This window comes from Poecilia latipinna, unplaced genomic scaffold (genome assembly GCF_001443285.1).
Source record: "Poecilia latipinna isolate Pla-1442-1.1 unplaced genomic scaffold, P_latipinna-1.0 Scaffold1347, whole genome shotgun sequence".
Classification (NCBI taxonomy): Eukaryota; Metazoa; Chordata; class Actinopteri; order Cyprinodontiformes; family Poeciliidae; genus Poecilia; species Poecilia latipinna.
Window position 1 is genome coordinate 156,737 of NW_015113963.1, and position 14,439 is coordinate 171,175.

General features: G+C 38.9%; 1 protein-coding gene across 1 annotated transcript; it reads left to right on the forward strand.

Annotated features, from left to right (window-relative positions):
• Positions 1–2,393: 2,393 nt before the first annotated feature.
• Positions 2,394–7,938, forward strand: LOC106961898 (EMILIN-2-like). Its single transcript, XM_015055999.1, has 4 exons — positions 2,394–2,697; positions 3,191–3,316; positions 5,636–5,826; positions 5,969–7,938. Exons 1-4 carry the CDS (start codon positions 2,525–2,527, stop codon positions 7,921–7,923), a joined length of 2,445 nt encoding a protein of 814 aa, XP_014911485.1. The 5' UTR covers positions 2,394–2,524; the 3' UTR covers positions 7,924–7,938.
• Positions 7,939–14,439: the final 6,501 nt, after the last annotated feature.

Sequence of the window (14,439 nt, forward strand, 5' to 3'; positions counted from 1 at the left end):
TTTCCACTGTGATCCCAATGTGATCTTCATGGGGATGCAGAGATATGAATCCAGAGCTCGTACTGGAGATAACTGGCATTAGCATAATAAGGTATTGAAACTGGAAATATAGCCGTCATAGTGCCTCAGTAATGAAATGTTCTGTTCTCAGCAAAGCACTTTTAGTAAGAAAAAGCTCAGAGTAAAAGTGGCCTCTTTACTGCTGTTATGCTGCCCTCTTCTGGTGACTAAATTCACCAGTTGACTCGTAAAATAAGCATGAATACGCTTTTACAAATGAAATAAGCCTTTGAGTAGCATAATAAAACTGTGCATGCAGTTAAGTTGGAAATATTAAAGATTAATTCCTCTGTTGCTCATTCTGTTAATACACCAAAGCTGGACTCTAAGCAGACGCTGTTCGTCTTCATAGTGCATTCCAGCATCCATTACTTGGCAGACCTGGTGCTGGTTGGTGATGAAACAGTGCGGCGTTATTCTGGGAATAGCTGTCTCTGCTCTGACAACAGTTCAGTCAAAAGAACATGTTCGGTGGTAAAAGGTTGCCTGGGGTGGGAATGAGCTGCATCTATTTCTTCTGCTGCCCAGCATCCTTTCTGAATCCCAGCAAACACTCTGACTTTATTTACAGTCCCTCTCAGTGTTTCCACACCTCACATCCCCTAAATACTGTCAGTTATTCTCTTTTAATTCCCACCTGCTTGTACAGTGCTTGCCAAAATATTCATGCCCTTTGAACATTTTGTCACATTTTGTCATGTTTCTTCAAATGCCCATGTATTTAATTGGGATTTTATGTGACAGGGTGGCACAGAGTAATGTTTACCTGTGAAGGGAAGGAAAATGATAAAAACTGCAGTGCACATTTGTATTCAGACCATTGAATCAGTACTTTGTCTTTGGTGGCTATAATTACATTTGCAAGTCATTTGGGAGTGTGTCTCTACCAGCTTTGCACATTTAAACTATGCTGTTTTTCCCCATAAAGTTAAGTTTTCTAAACTGAATTTAATCCCAGATTTTGGCTACGCCACTCTAACAGGCTTTGATCAAAATCAGGGGTGCCCACGTCCAGTTATTGGGAGCAACTCTGCTGCAACTTTCAGACGTATCCCTTCTCCAACAAAGCAGGGATTCATCTAAAAGTTGCAGCTCTGGAAACCTAATGTTGGGCATCTTTGAACCGTTAGCTCTGGTGGTAACTAACTGGTTTTGTTTGTAAGAATTGTCACAAAATACTGCATTGCATTTCCTGGCTCTACTAAAGTAAATCATCCACACAAGCATCATGCTGCCAGCACCATGGAAAATTATGTGCTTGGGGTCATGTGCAGGTCTGCCACAAAAAACACCACAGCACATTTTGCGGCATATTTGCTGTACTCCCTACATGGCTTGTGGTTGGCTTCAAGCAGGACTTCTTTTGTCATTTTTTTTCAGCATTAGCGTTCTTCTTGCTACTCTTCTAGATTACTCAACTAATAGTTGTCCTTTTGATAGATTGCCTTCAGCTGAGCAGTGAAACCAAGAGCCCCTCCAGAATTGCAATGGGTGCCTTGGCTGCTTCTCTGAATAAACATCCCTTAGCCTACCGGCCATTTTAGGTGAATGTTCATGTCTTGGTAGGTTTGCACTCCTGTCTCTCTAATTTGTTTTTTAGATGGTCAAAGTTTGGAGTCTTGTTCTCTAATACAATATTTACAAGTCATGTGAAAAAGATTGGCTATTGGATGAATCAAAGATGGACAAATACAATTTCAATCATAATAATTATGCATTACCCTGTAGGTCCTTTGTGTAAAATGGCAATGAAATATATTGTAAATTAATTTTAAGCACTGTACCCTTTTCACGAATACAGTTTCACGGCGTCACAGTGTCTGTGGAAGCTCACACTTTGGAACAGTGATAAAACACTGGCAGTGTATCGGTGCCCTGAGTGCTGTGAGCTGCAGCCCTTGTATATCCACTTTCCCACTCAGTGCACGTTAAGAAATCTGCAAATTGGCTAAAATTTGTTTTAAAAATTTAATTGGCACCAATGAGCTGCAACACGCATATCACAAAACGTACTAGGAAGGGGGCAAACGGAATGTAAATTACTACTGTTATCCCTGGCTATGAATATCATTAGCACCAGCAGAACACGCACCTCTTTCAACTCCTAAGCACATTACCATGTTATTCATCAGTGAGGTGTGAGTTATTGGCTGATAACTGTCTCCGAGGTGGCAGCGATCAAGGTGTCCCCTAAAACAATCAGCCCACGCTTTAAGACGACTTAAAAGAATAACGTAATTAAAGCCGAGCAAAGTATTAAAAGTGTCAGAGAAATCTGGGTGAGTTTCTTGGGAGGAGGGTGTAGTCCCTGAACGTCACTCCCACGGAGTTGCAGTGACTGCGGACTTCCCCAAAGTTCACTTTTTGGAGTTCAGCTGCAATGCAACTTTAGGTTTTGGCCACGCAGCCGACAATGATGACAGGGTATCGCCTACTTTATTTTTAAGTAAAAATAAAAATAAAAATGCATATGTTAGCAGGTTTGTTAAATAAGAAAAATTGGCACCGAGAAATGGACTGGCGGTGGACTGTTTTTACCCTGATCCTAAACTTTCACTTCACCTACGGGTCCCCGTCTTATTATGACTTATTCCACGGGTCTGCGCACACCGGAGAGGTCCACAGACACAGAAATAGGTGAGTGGCGTGTTTTTCTACGCTTTTAAGACGAATGTGTTGAGCTACCTTGTATATTTCAGACATGTCATATAATGGAGGTTTAAAGAGAAAAAAAAAAAGGTGTTCATTTTCTGCGTAGCTCCAAGCCAATAAAAATGCGATAAGTTTCAAACTTCTGACTGACACCAGGTCTGTGAAGATTTTCTGCCTCTTACGGTCAAACTGTTGCCTTTCACTACTGCAGTTTTATCAGGCTGCTCCTAAATGTGGCTCCACTGTTTCAAAATAGGCGATAAGAGCTAGATAAACGCTGGAACGCCGCAGATTACTCCTGTATCTCATCAGCAAGAGAGCAAACGTTTCGTGATATATTAGGTAGAATATAGAACACGTTCATGATAAATAGCTGAAAGGGGAGGGACCTTTCAGGAGAAATACCTTAAACATGTGGTACTAATTATGTTGCTTTCTTGAAGCAGTATCTCTAACTTCTATACACCTCCATCCACAGGAACTGGTGCGCCTATGTGGTGCAGAGGAACGTGAGCTGCGTGGTGCAGGGGAATGGGGCGAGCTTCCAGGAGCCTGTGGTGGCCCCCTGCCCGGCCTACCAGCCCGATTGCCAGCAACAAGTGACGTGAGCATCCAGGGAGCAGAGAAGTGGGGGTTGAGAGTGAATGTGAATTTTTTTTTAGATACAAAAAGGAACATTGGAAGCAAAATGCTTCGTTGAGAATCAGCTAGAGGTAGAAATATTCACGCTTGCTGACTAAAAACAAAGTGAAAAACAACAAAGCAAGTTGATAAGACCAAGCATGCATGGCATCTCCCCCCCCCCAAAAAAAAAAAGCCCAACCAAGAATGCAAGAAGACATGTGGGGGATGTAGCTAGCTTTTGTAGATACAGATAAGTGACAAAGTCGCAAGTTAAGGTTAGATTCAAACTAAACTATGCCATTTACTCATTGACTGGCATAAGTTGACTGGTGGAACTGCACATCTGTTGAGCTTATCAAACAAACTACTTTTCAGTCCAGAAACATTCCTGAAGATAGTTAAAAATGGCACAATGAAAAGCATTGTTATGATAATGTGCTGAAGGAATGTCTGAAAGAGTAGGAGCTTCTTAAAGAGACAGAGGCCCAATTTCAAGGCGTCATATTACAAAGTCAAATTTCGTTTAAGTCTAATTTGATATGACATTTTTCTAACAAACTAAGGTAACATAGTTGCTTAATTGTGCTATAAAATGGCACCATGTTCCTGGAAAGCTAAATAATCCCATACCTTTAAAGGCTAGTGTAAAATGTTTGAAAAAGAAAGACCATGAAAAAGAAAGGAAAACAGTATTAAGAATTTAGTTCTTTAATGTGGACTAAGGCCTTTGGTTTAGCAATAGCACAGAACTTAACTTTACCCTGTTACCACATCCTATTTCATCCTGTGGATGAGGTAAAGTGAGGTCTGACCTGATGATTACCACAGTGACATTGTGAAGTTCAAACTGGCAAATTTTGAGGAATAAAAAGGCTCCTTCCAATCTCTTCTCTACTCAAATCAACTGGGTCACACATATTGACCCAGTGTTTAGTTAAAACTGCCCAGCTACTATCCCAACAGCATAAAACCAACATTTGAAGTCATGTTTAAAGCTTTGTCCAGTATCTTCTTATATTCCTTGGATTTATGCATCATGAAACTCAGTGGGTTTATATTTTTGCATATCTGTTTTTTTTAAGTCTAATATTTGTCAGCAGCTGTTTCACGTTTGCTGATTTATCAATTCAAGATTTTCCATGACAATATAATTCAGTATTTGATTGTGGCTGTTGTGAGGAAAAGAGGATTAGTCTGCTATATTCAGTTAGACTCAATATCTTTAATAATCTATTTTGTGTACTATAGATGGACCGCTTTCATTTTCATTTGCAACAGGGCACCCAGTTTATTCCTGTGGTTTGAAATGAAAATCCTAATTCCCAATAAATACATAATTTCAGAACAATAATTCATTTAAATCGACAAAACTGTGATTCAAGGCAAGACTTTTATGTACAAATCAATAAATACCACTACTCATGGTACTGGCAATAAAAAAAAAAAAAATCTCTACCAGTAAACACAAGCAGTCATTGGGATGATTTTCTGGAAGATGTTGTGTCACAACTTCATGATATTATGTTTTGTGAATCATTTTTCAGTTCAAAGCACATGCAGTCTGTGGTTTGGCTTTGTGATCCATTTACACAAAGAGATGCAGCGAGGCCCTGTGATGTGGAAATGCTTCCTGGAAGCTGATCACTGTTAAGTCACTGGGCCACAAGTGTCTGCACAAAGCAGCAAGAGAGCTTCAATTTATCTTCAGCTAAAATGAGATTTGACCTCACATTGATGACCAGGGGCAAACTATGAATTGATGTTGCCGCACAGGTTTTCATTTTTTTCTGCTACCTAGACCATTCTTATAAGTAAGTGCTGGGAGGAGATGAAGAATTTTTCCAAACATAATTTTTCCAGATGTTCTTGCGTGACATGACCCCGGCCTGCAGAGAAGTGATATCATCCAGTATTTTACTTGGGAACATTTATTTGGCCTGGAAAAGGTAGTTTTTCAACAAATGCAAAATGGAAGATCGCATAGGGGATAATGTTTCCAGGAAAATCAATAATAGCAACAGATTTTATCATTTGAATTGCAAAACATCCTTAACATGGGAAGGAGTTCTGCTTGTACTCATAAGTCTAAGTTTTCATTTGGAAATATATCAAGGATTCCCCCTGAATTCAGGATTCTGAACGGAGAAGTTGGACATCGAGGGCTCCTATAACTCAGTTGCGTGTAGCCACGCATGTAAAATGGAGTGAAGGTTTTTTCTAAAGAAAATGCAGATAGTCTCATTTTGATGTTGACATCTCAAAATGCTAAACATGTTTATGATTTTCCTTTGCATTGCAGATACCAAACACGGTTTAGACCCACGTACAAGATTGCCTTCAGAACAGTTACTCAGTTAGAGTGGAAATGCTGTCCTGAGTACCGAGGTCCAAACTGTAAGGATTTAAAGCCACCCACAGATCGGCAAACGGTGCAGGGAGCATCGTCTTACCTCCACCCAAATCCTGGATACTCACCCAGACACACACAGAGTAAGAAATGTATTTTCTGTTCCACCTTGAAAAAAAAAAACCTCAAGAAATATGTTTATTTATTGATATTTTTATAGAGAACATAGGCAATGATGCACTTTTTGATTGATTATATTTTTATAACATTATAACATGATTATAGGGGCTGAGAGGAGGGAGACTCCACATTATGAGACTCAACATGGCGTCACGGATAAGGTGCGTTTTCTCGAACGTGAAGTTCAGCGTCTGTCCCAGACGGTCTTGGATCTTCAATCCACTCTAACAGGATTAGCCGCCAACCTCCGCACAGACCTTCAGGATGACACAAAAAAGATGCTGGAGACACTCCTGAACAACATGCGTCCTCCGGAAACTAGCAGCAATGCAGAGGAAACTCCAGTGGTGATAGATGGGCATCAGGCGACCAGGGGAGGGATTGGTGGAGAGAAAACCCTTGAGAAAATTGAAGCTCGCTTAGATGATATTGACAATGCTCTACGAAACAAGGATGAAGCTTTGGAAGATCTAAGGGGAATCACATTAAGTCACGAGGGACAGATACGTGTCTTAATGGATGCCTCTCAGTCTCAGACTACAGCCATAGTTGATTTTGAAGGCATACAAACCTATGTTGATGGAAAAATTGAAAAACTGATGAAGGAGCTAGATGAGAATGTGGAGGAACAAATGGTCAAGTTACAGAACCTTTGTGATGACAAGATCTCGGCGGTGCAAAAGACTTGTGAAGACAGCCACGACCAAGTTGGTGTCAAGTTGAGCAAGCTTCTGGAGAGCAAAGAGGCTGACCTGAGAAAAGAGATCCGAACAATACGTTTGAACATGGCTGCCTCGGATGGACCTGTGCAGACTTCAAGACAGACAGGACCATCTGAACAGAAGGACAACAATGACCATAAAGACATATGGCGCGAAATTGATCGCATAGCAGAGGCTCATCGAATCCTTAACGTCCGTTTTGACAACGAACTAGGCCACTTATCTTCCCTTCAGGAAATTGGTGATTTAGGTGTACTAATTCAAGAGCTGGAGGCTCGTGTGAATATTACTGAACAAAATGCAGAAACTCATTGTTTCTACATTGAAGATAAGCTAACACGGATAATTGCAGATGAAGTGGAAGCACTCCGGCAACTGCTGGATCAGCGCCTGATGACGGCTGAGGACCAGTTCACAAACATCCTGGTGGAAATGAGCAACAACTCCTTTCCAAGAGTGTCTGGCGACTCAACAGGTGCCCTCGAGACAGAGGTCAACAATAACAAACTCCTTCTGAAGGGGTTGAATCAGAAAGTCAAGGCTGTTGAAGACTTGTGCTCTGCTGGATGTTCGGGCTCTAAAATTACAACTGATCAAGGTAGAATTGCACCCATGCCCGGCCGTGTAGAAAACATTGTGACGGACCTGAATCGTTACAGGAATGACTTGGATGTTCTTCACGCAGATGTTAGTTCCAACACAGAGAAGCTCAAGCAACTGGAGAACCTCTTTAAAAGTCAGCCAATTGGAAATGAGAGACAAGTAAAGACCACAGAGGATTTCCAAAAGGGACTGATAAATCTCCAGGATAATGTTCTTGCTTTGGCTGGTGCAGTTACCGGTCTAACTGACTCCATGAGTAAATCCAACCAGGATATCCAACGTATAAGCTCAACGTGCTGTAATGCAGAAGTGACTGGCCACGGAATGCCATTACAGCCCAACTTAGCTTCTGTTGATGTTACCAGCCGTCAGATACAAGAGCTGAAGAACAGACTTGATACACTTAACACACAGGTATCTTCTGAACTGAACAATTGTAGGCAAAATACTGATGGGATCTCAGCTATAGGTGGACGTGTAAGCCGGCTCGAAAATATTTGTGGGAGGTTGGATGGAGTTTCTGTTAATATCAGAGAATTGAAAAATGGACTGGAGCAACATGTTGGGGGCCTGCAGAACTGTGTCCAAAGGATGAACGCAACTTGTGGAAATCACGGAGCAGAAATCACCTCGCTGTCGAATTCCTTGCGGAAGCTCCAGGCACAGATGTCCATGATAACTAAGCATGTTTTGAAGGATGTTGCTGCTAAAGAACCAGGTAAGACGTTTTTTTAATAGCATCTCTGGTATTATTTAGGATTTTCATTAAAGGAATTCTGACAAAAAAAAAGTTCAATATATCAATTTTAGTGCCAATCAAAATTATCTTTGTGAAAGTTTAGTAAGGTGGTATGATTTATTGTTTTTATGTATAGTTGGTTGATTGATTGGTATATATTTTTGAAATACTGTTAAATGTAAATGTATCGCTACATACATTTACCAACTTCACAGTGGAACAGCTGTATTGGTAATAGTGTTGCCTCAGGTCTTTTTGTATGAAGTTTGCATGTTCAACATACAAAACAGATGACTGTCAGGTTAGGTCACTGTGCAGGTGTGTGTGCATGTACGGATATTTGTGGTGTGTGTCTGTGTATTGTACTTTGATGGTGACCTCTCAAGGTCACTATATTCAGTCACTTCAGATAGTGATCTTTGCAATCCTACAAGGACAAGCAGTATGAACAATGAGTGGGTGATTTTGGTGTTACAGCTAGGGCCAACCATAGACCTAAGACAGTGAATACTTTAACTAAATACAGTGGACTCCCGGTATTGGTGGGTAACTGTGGTCCATGCTTATCATACTATGAGCCATTTTATAGCACAATCAAACAACTATATTTCCTTCAGTTGGTAAAAAAGTGCTGTGTATGTCAAACATGACTTAAAACAAATCGGACTTCTTAATTTGATGCCTTATAATTGAGAGTCTTTCTTGGATCACCAGCAACATTACTGCAGTACTGAGCCTTGGTAGTTCATGATAGTTGTCCGTGAACATCCCAATAAATATTTGCTTATCTGAGGTCTTGGGTTGGAGGGATTCAAGGACATTGATTCCAAACACACCATCAAAACCAGATTTGGAATGAATGAAGCTGACTAATAGTACTCTTTATCTAATCTTTATCTAATAGTGTCTCTGACCTTAACCCTGTTGGACATTTATGAACTATGCTTTAAAGCAGTGATTTTAAAAAAAATCTTGGTTCTCAAGGCACACTGCCCTGCATGTTTTAGGCATTTTTCGGCTTCAACACATGTGATTTCAATTGATGGCTGATTAATAGGCTTTTGCTGAGTTGTAGTCATCTGAATGGGGTGTGTTGAGGTAGGAAAACATCTAAAACACACAGGTCAGTGTGCCTTGAGGACCAGGGTTGAAAACCTCTGCTTTAATGGTTTGTCCCTTCAAACATACCAACCACTTTAAATAAGCTCTACCAGTTCTGATAAGGACAGTGGGCAAATATGTAGCCGAAACTAGGCCATGTGGTTTCTTTGCAACTTCCCAAGCAACATTTATTCAAGTATTAGTGGAGATATGCGTAAATATTTGAGTGTATATAATTTGGACCCTTTGTAGATTTGAGAAATTTCACAATAAATTCAAACTTTGAACTCTTAAATAAATAAAAGGTTTTTTCAGATAAGTTTTTTTAAAAAGCATGCTGTTAATTATGAAGACAGATTTACATTATTCGTATAGTACTAACAGAGAGAAAGACCATTTAACTTCTTGTCACCATAGATACGAGCTATGCATATCCAACAAGATGCCTCCTGGATATAAATAGGGACATTTTATGCAAAATGCATACCACAACTTTAACTATATACGGTAATCGTTTAGGAACTAAATGACAGATGTAAAATGGTTTTACTAAAATAGTTACAATTTTAGTAAGACAATACAAAACCTGTGTATTCATCTACTACTGGCAAGAAAAAATATTACACGTGGTTTGTTTGCCTCATTAGCCAGTTGATATGATATGATGACAGTAATTGGCTTGAGATTATGACCCATTTTTGTCTCTTGAACAAACATTAATGGTGAAGTGCACAGTAAACACCCCCATTAGTGCAGTCAAGCCAGAAATGAATCAAATAAAGTGAACAGTTTTATCTAGAATAGCAGTCTTTTTCAGCTTCCTCTTTTTACACCCAGCATTTAGATTTATTAAGTGTGATTAACGTCTGTGTAAGCGCAAATCTTTCCTCAAGATAATCCTCCATGTAATGCATTCTGCTTTGCCTGGTTTAAATGCAGCACTGGAGAAGGAAGTGATCAGATCTCGTGAATGGCTGCAGGGTATTTCCCATAACAGGAGGGCATGAGTTCATTGGGCCTCCTGTGTTCGCCTTGACTGTGTCATTCAATATGTCCTGACAGCATAAAGGAGAGGCCAGACTTCCTGTGACTTGTGTTGGTTTGAATTCATTTGTTTTATTATAGGAAAAGAAGTGGATGAATAGAAGGATGTAGTTTTCACTACTATTGATTTCTTTCCCCTCCTGCTACAGTCTGAGTGCACGAGCAGTCTGCTCTATCCTCTCTATCTCTTCAATGAAAAGTTGGGAATAGTTGGCAGGGTTTCTTTTTTTTTTTTTACTCATACCACAGCACTTTAGACCTTAACCTCAGTTCCGATTCTTCCAGTACATACAAACACACATTAAACCTCCCTTCCTGCTCTTTTTCTCCTAACACATTCCCACATACCAACCTCCAGAGATTCTCGTAGGGTGATCTCAGTCTGATGCGTGGAATCTGGTCCTCATTAAGAGCCCTGACTCACTCACTGCTGAAGTCAGTCTTAAGAGAATGAGGAGAAGCAGGGCTCCACACCCCGGACCAGATGCTTCAACTACCCTGAGATGTGATGTCACAACTGGGGCCCATATCATCGGTGCCTCCCTTTATTACACCATCGGCCAAAACAATAACTTGACGGTGAGCTGAGGAAAAGAAGTGTGGCAGACGGATGCATGTTTGTAGTGTAAAGGTAGCATTAATGAGGTTTATATTCCTTTCTAGTTTTTGCCAGCTACAGATGGCTGCTGAAACTGATTCGATTTCATAACCTCTGCAGCTTTCTGAGATATTTGATCCAAACTCCACACACTTCATCTGATTAGCTGTGAGAGGTCAAACAAGATCAGCTCCTTCTAGGTCATATTCTTAAAAGTAACAGTGGCAAACATATTCACACAGCTTGAACCTTTTTCTCAGTTTCTCTTTAAGGAACCCCCTCCGCTCCCCCCCCCCAAAAAAAAAAAAAAATATATATATATATATATTTTAGTAGTTCATAATGTTAAGATGGAAGTAAAATAGTACATCTTTTTTTTCTAAAATGGAAAAAGTAAAAGTCTGATAAGTGTGTTGGGCATTTGTATTCATATTCCTTTCCTATGATACTCTCCAATAAATCAGATTGCCTTATTAGTGAAGGGCTTTTAGAAGTTTCTTAGAGAACATTACTGAACAGACTGCCTTAGAGACCAAGGATCACATCACACATTAAAATAATTTGAAGATTTCTTTCCCCTCTTGTGCTCAGTGTGACTGGCTAAAACTATGCTTAAAGCTGAATGTTTGCATTTGACACAACATAACCTGTTTTACACTGCAGTAGTAGACCATCTTAAATTAGCCAAATGATTGGCAAACAGAGGCTCTGCTCTGTCTAAATGTAGCAAACCTCTGACCTCTGGAGCTCCAAGATAAATTAACAGCAACTTTCTGTCAACTTGTTGCCTGGTAACTGGTTGTGGCCAAGAAACATTTCAGCACACAACTGCATGTAATATGCTGAAATGACATGGATAAGATATTTTTACCCAATATTAACAAACCCTGCACTATATTTGAATTAGTTCAGTGTAAAGAAGCTGACTGCAATTTTCTTTTTCTATTTATGACATAAAAGCTATATAGTAGAAAAAATATATATTGTATTATATGGGCAGCGTGACTGGTTACAGGTCAGAGCACTGTCATTAAAATAAAAAGTAAACTATAGAGTTTTAAAAATATGTATTTTAACAGACATTGTAACAGATGAATATATTCAAAGAAAGGAAGTAGGTGTCAGATATTATCGAAACTTTCAAAGCTTCTTAAAAGTGATATTTAAAAAAATTAAACTGTGTCCTGCATCTCAAACAGACATCAGAAAGCAACTGATTGTTATGTTGGTGTCAGAACTTTCTCACAAATTAAACTGTGCTTAAATATTTGCTGTCATATTTGTTCTCATTAATGGTGATAAAATGATGGCACTTTCTACTTTGGCAGGTCTGTCTTCCATTGCTTCAGCTGGTTTTATATATATTTCCAATTTGAATGTGGTGAGTGTAAACTTGACCCAATACCAAGAAATCCTCATTGTTTTACTTCCATGTGTAGCAGATCTTTTCCAACCTTTTGGGTTTCAACTTTTCAAGTTTATGGCAATTTTTTGGCTCCCATGAAGTGACACGACAAACATATATTGGAAAGTTTATGCTGGGAAAGAGAGTGTGTTTTTTTTTCTTTTGATCTCTTGTTCACACCCTGATTTTTGCAAAGGATAGAACCGGTCACAGTCATGAAAATTAAAAAAAAAAAAAAATAAGCCTATTATTATTTTCTAGCAAACAACCCACTCTGGCTCCAGCTGGGTGGCAGGAGACACTCCATGGTGTTACACCCAGTGATCCTTTCCATAGCATCAACACTTCTGTTTTAACAACCCAAAAATGGAGACTAGTAATCTCTCTGAGTGTGTCATAGTCCATCATAATTGTTTTTTACCCTTTAATCCTCATGACATGAATTCACTTAATACCACAAAACAACTAAGTGACACATATCCACCACTAATGCCTGTATGTGCATATTCAACACATACCAAAGTTTTATTGGAAGCACACCTTTAATCCTCATAATGACGTAAGTTCACTTAATACCACAGCACAACTAAGTGACAAATGTCCACCACTAATGCCTGCAGGTGCATATTCAACACACTCATATTGGAAACACAGCTTTCAAATTGTTAAGCAGATAACTGGAAGCTTTCTACCAGAGCACATAGTCAACTAATTTGCCAACTAATATCAACTTTTTTTTACTCATTTGTAAAACGTAGAACAAAATGTATTATATTATGCACAACAGATTAACTTTAACAGGTGATCAATCTATATTTTTTTCTTTAGTAAATAAGATAATGCTATTCAAAACATCTAAAATCAGCATGTTACATTTGGTCAACAGTTGGAATAACTGGATGTTCTTTTAAATGTTTTTGTTTTAACTTTTATGTTAATACTATGTTACAATGGCATTTTAATCAAACACTGAAATTATACTAGTATTGTTCTTTGGGCAGCATCCTGAACTTTGAGAAAGTGAAAAAATGTTTTCACCATCTGAACTTGTTTACCGTGCCTTGGGCAATTCTGGAGTATCGAGCCAAAACATATTAGCTCTGTTGACATCTAACCTCTGGCACTGTTTCTTAACATACCTAAGAAAATAAAACTTGCACAAGTCCTTTGAGTGTAATTATCTGTTTCTTGTTCAAAAAACAGTGCAGTGCAATGTGTGGTTCAAAACTTAGTGGTTTCCTCAAGCTTGGAAAGGACAAAGTTTGAACAGAGATAAAATATCCGCAAAATCTCCCAGCTCTCAGGGTGTGGTGTTGGTTTCCTCTCAGTATTTGAGCTCATTCTCCACGCGCTCATATGAAAACCTCGAGGAGGCTTAGAACAGTCGAAGCGTTGTAATACATAACTAAAAGATTAACGAGAATAGCCTTGCTCCGTCACAGTGTGACTGCTGGATGGAACTCTGTGACTTAAGTTGCAAAATGTTGGCACTGCTGCAGCTGCAGCTGTTTAATTCTGCTCTGACAACTTGAGTCGTTTAGTGTTTTCCTCTTCCTTGAGGTTTACCAAAAGGGCCTCTTTCTGCATTTACAGTGTTTTGCAAAAGTGTTCACATCCTTTAAATGGTACAGGATTTTGTTACTTTACAACCACTAAAATCAAGAGGATTGAGATTTTGGGAAATTGGAAGATCGGTACTTGGGATTTTATGTGATAGGCTTACTCACAGTAGAGCCTAATTCTTAATTGTGAACTGAAAGAAAATTATTTATTTTTAAGAAATCAGGAAAAAAATCATACAAAAATCCCTCTTGCGTCAATAATTTTACCTCTTTTTGTTCCAATTACATCTGATGTTGCTTTTATCATTATTGTACAGATTCTTTGGTCATTCTTTGTAAAATAACAAAATCTCATTTACATTAAATAGGGAGCATTTGTTAATATTATATCAAAGCACATGTCAACTTTATTTAGAGATGTTAGAGTAAATGGGGTTGAACATACCACATTTCAAAGCTGTAAAAAAAAAAAAAAAGTTAAAATTGTTTTCCGTCCGCTAAACAAATAACTTCTTGACACTGATGTATCACGTAAAATAAAGGTTTTTTAGTAGTAACATATTTTTGCAAGGCGCAGTAAATATTTGAACATTGAAGGTATTCTGAAATAATCCGAGACATTTCACCGTGCAACCGTGCATTTTAGTCAGTTTCTCTAGTTTTACAAAGTGACGAATCAACCTTTTTGGACATGTTTGATCCTCAATCAGCTTCTTTTTTTAAAAGCACTTATCTCTTTCTTTGGGTCTCTCTTTACTGTCTCACCACAGCCTCTGTCTGAACCCTTTTTCCTTTCAATTTG

Excerpts from the sequence above, each read along its gene's own strand:
- LOC106961898 (XM_015055999.1), top strand. The coding sequence starts at position 2,525 with ATGCATATGTTAGCAGGTTTGTTAAATAAGAAAAATTGGCACCGAGAA. Across the intron at positions 3,317-5,635 it reads GATTGCCAGCAACAAGTGAC|ATACCAAACACGGTTTAGAC; the intron begins GTGAGCATCCAG and ends TTTGCATTGCAG. Across the intron at positions 5,827-5,968 it reads CTCACCCAGACACACACAGA|GGGCTGAGAGGAGGGAGACT; the intron begins GTAAGAAATGTA and ends ACATGATTATAG.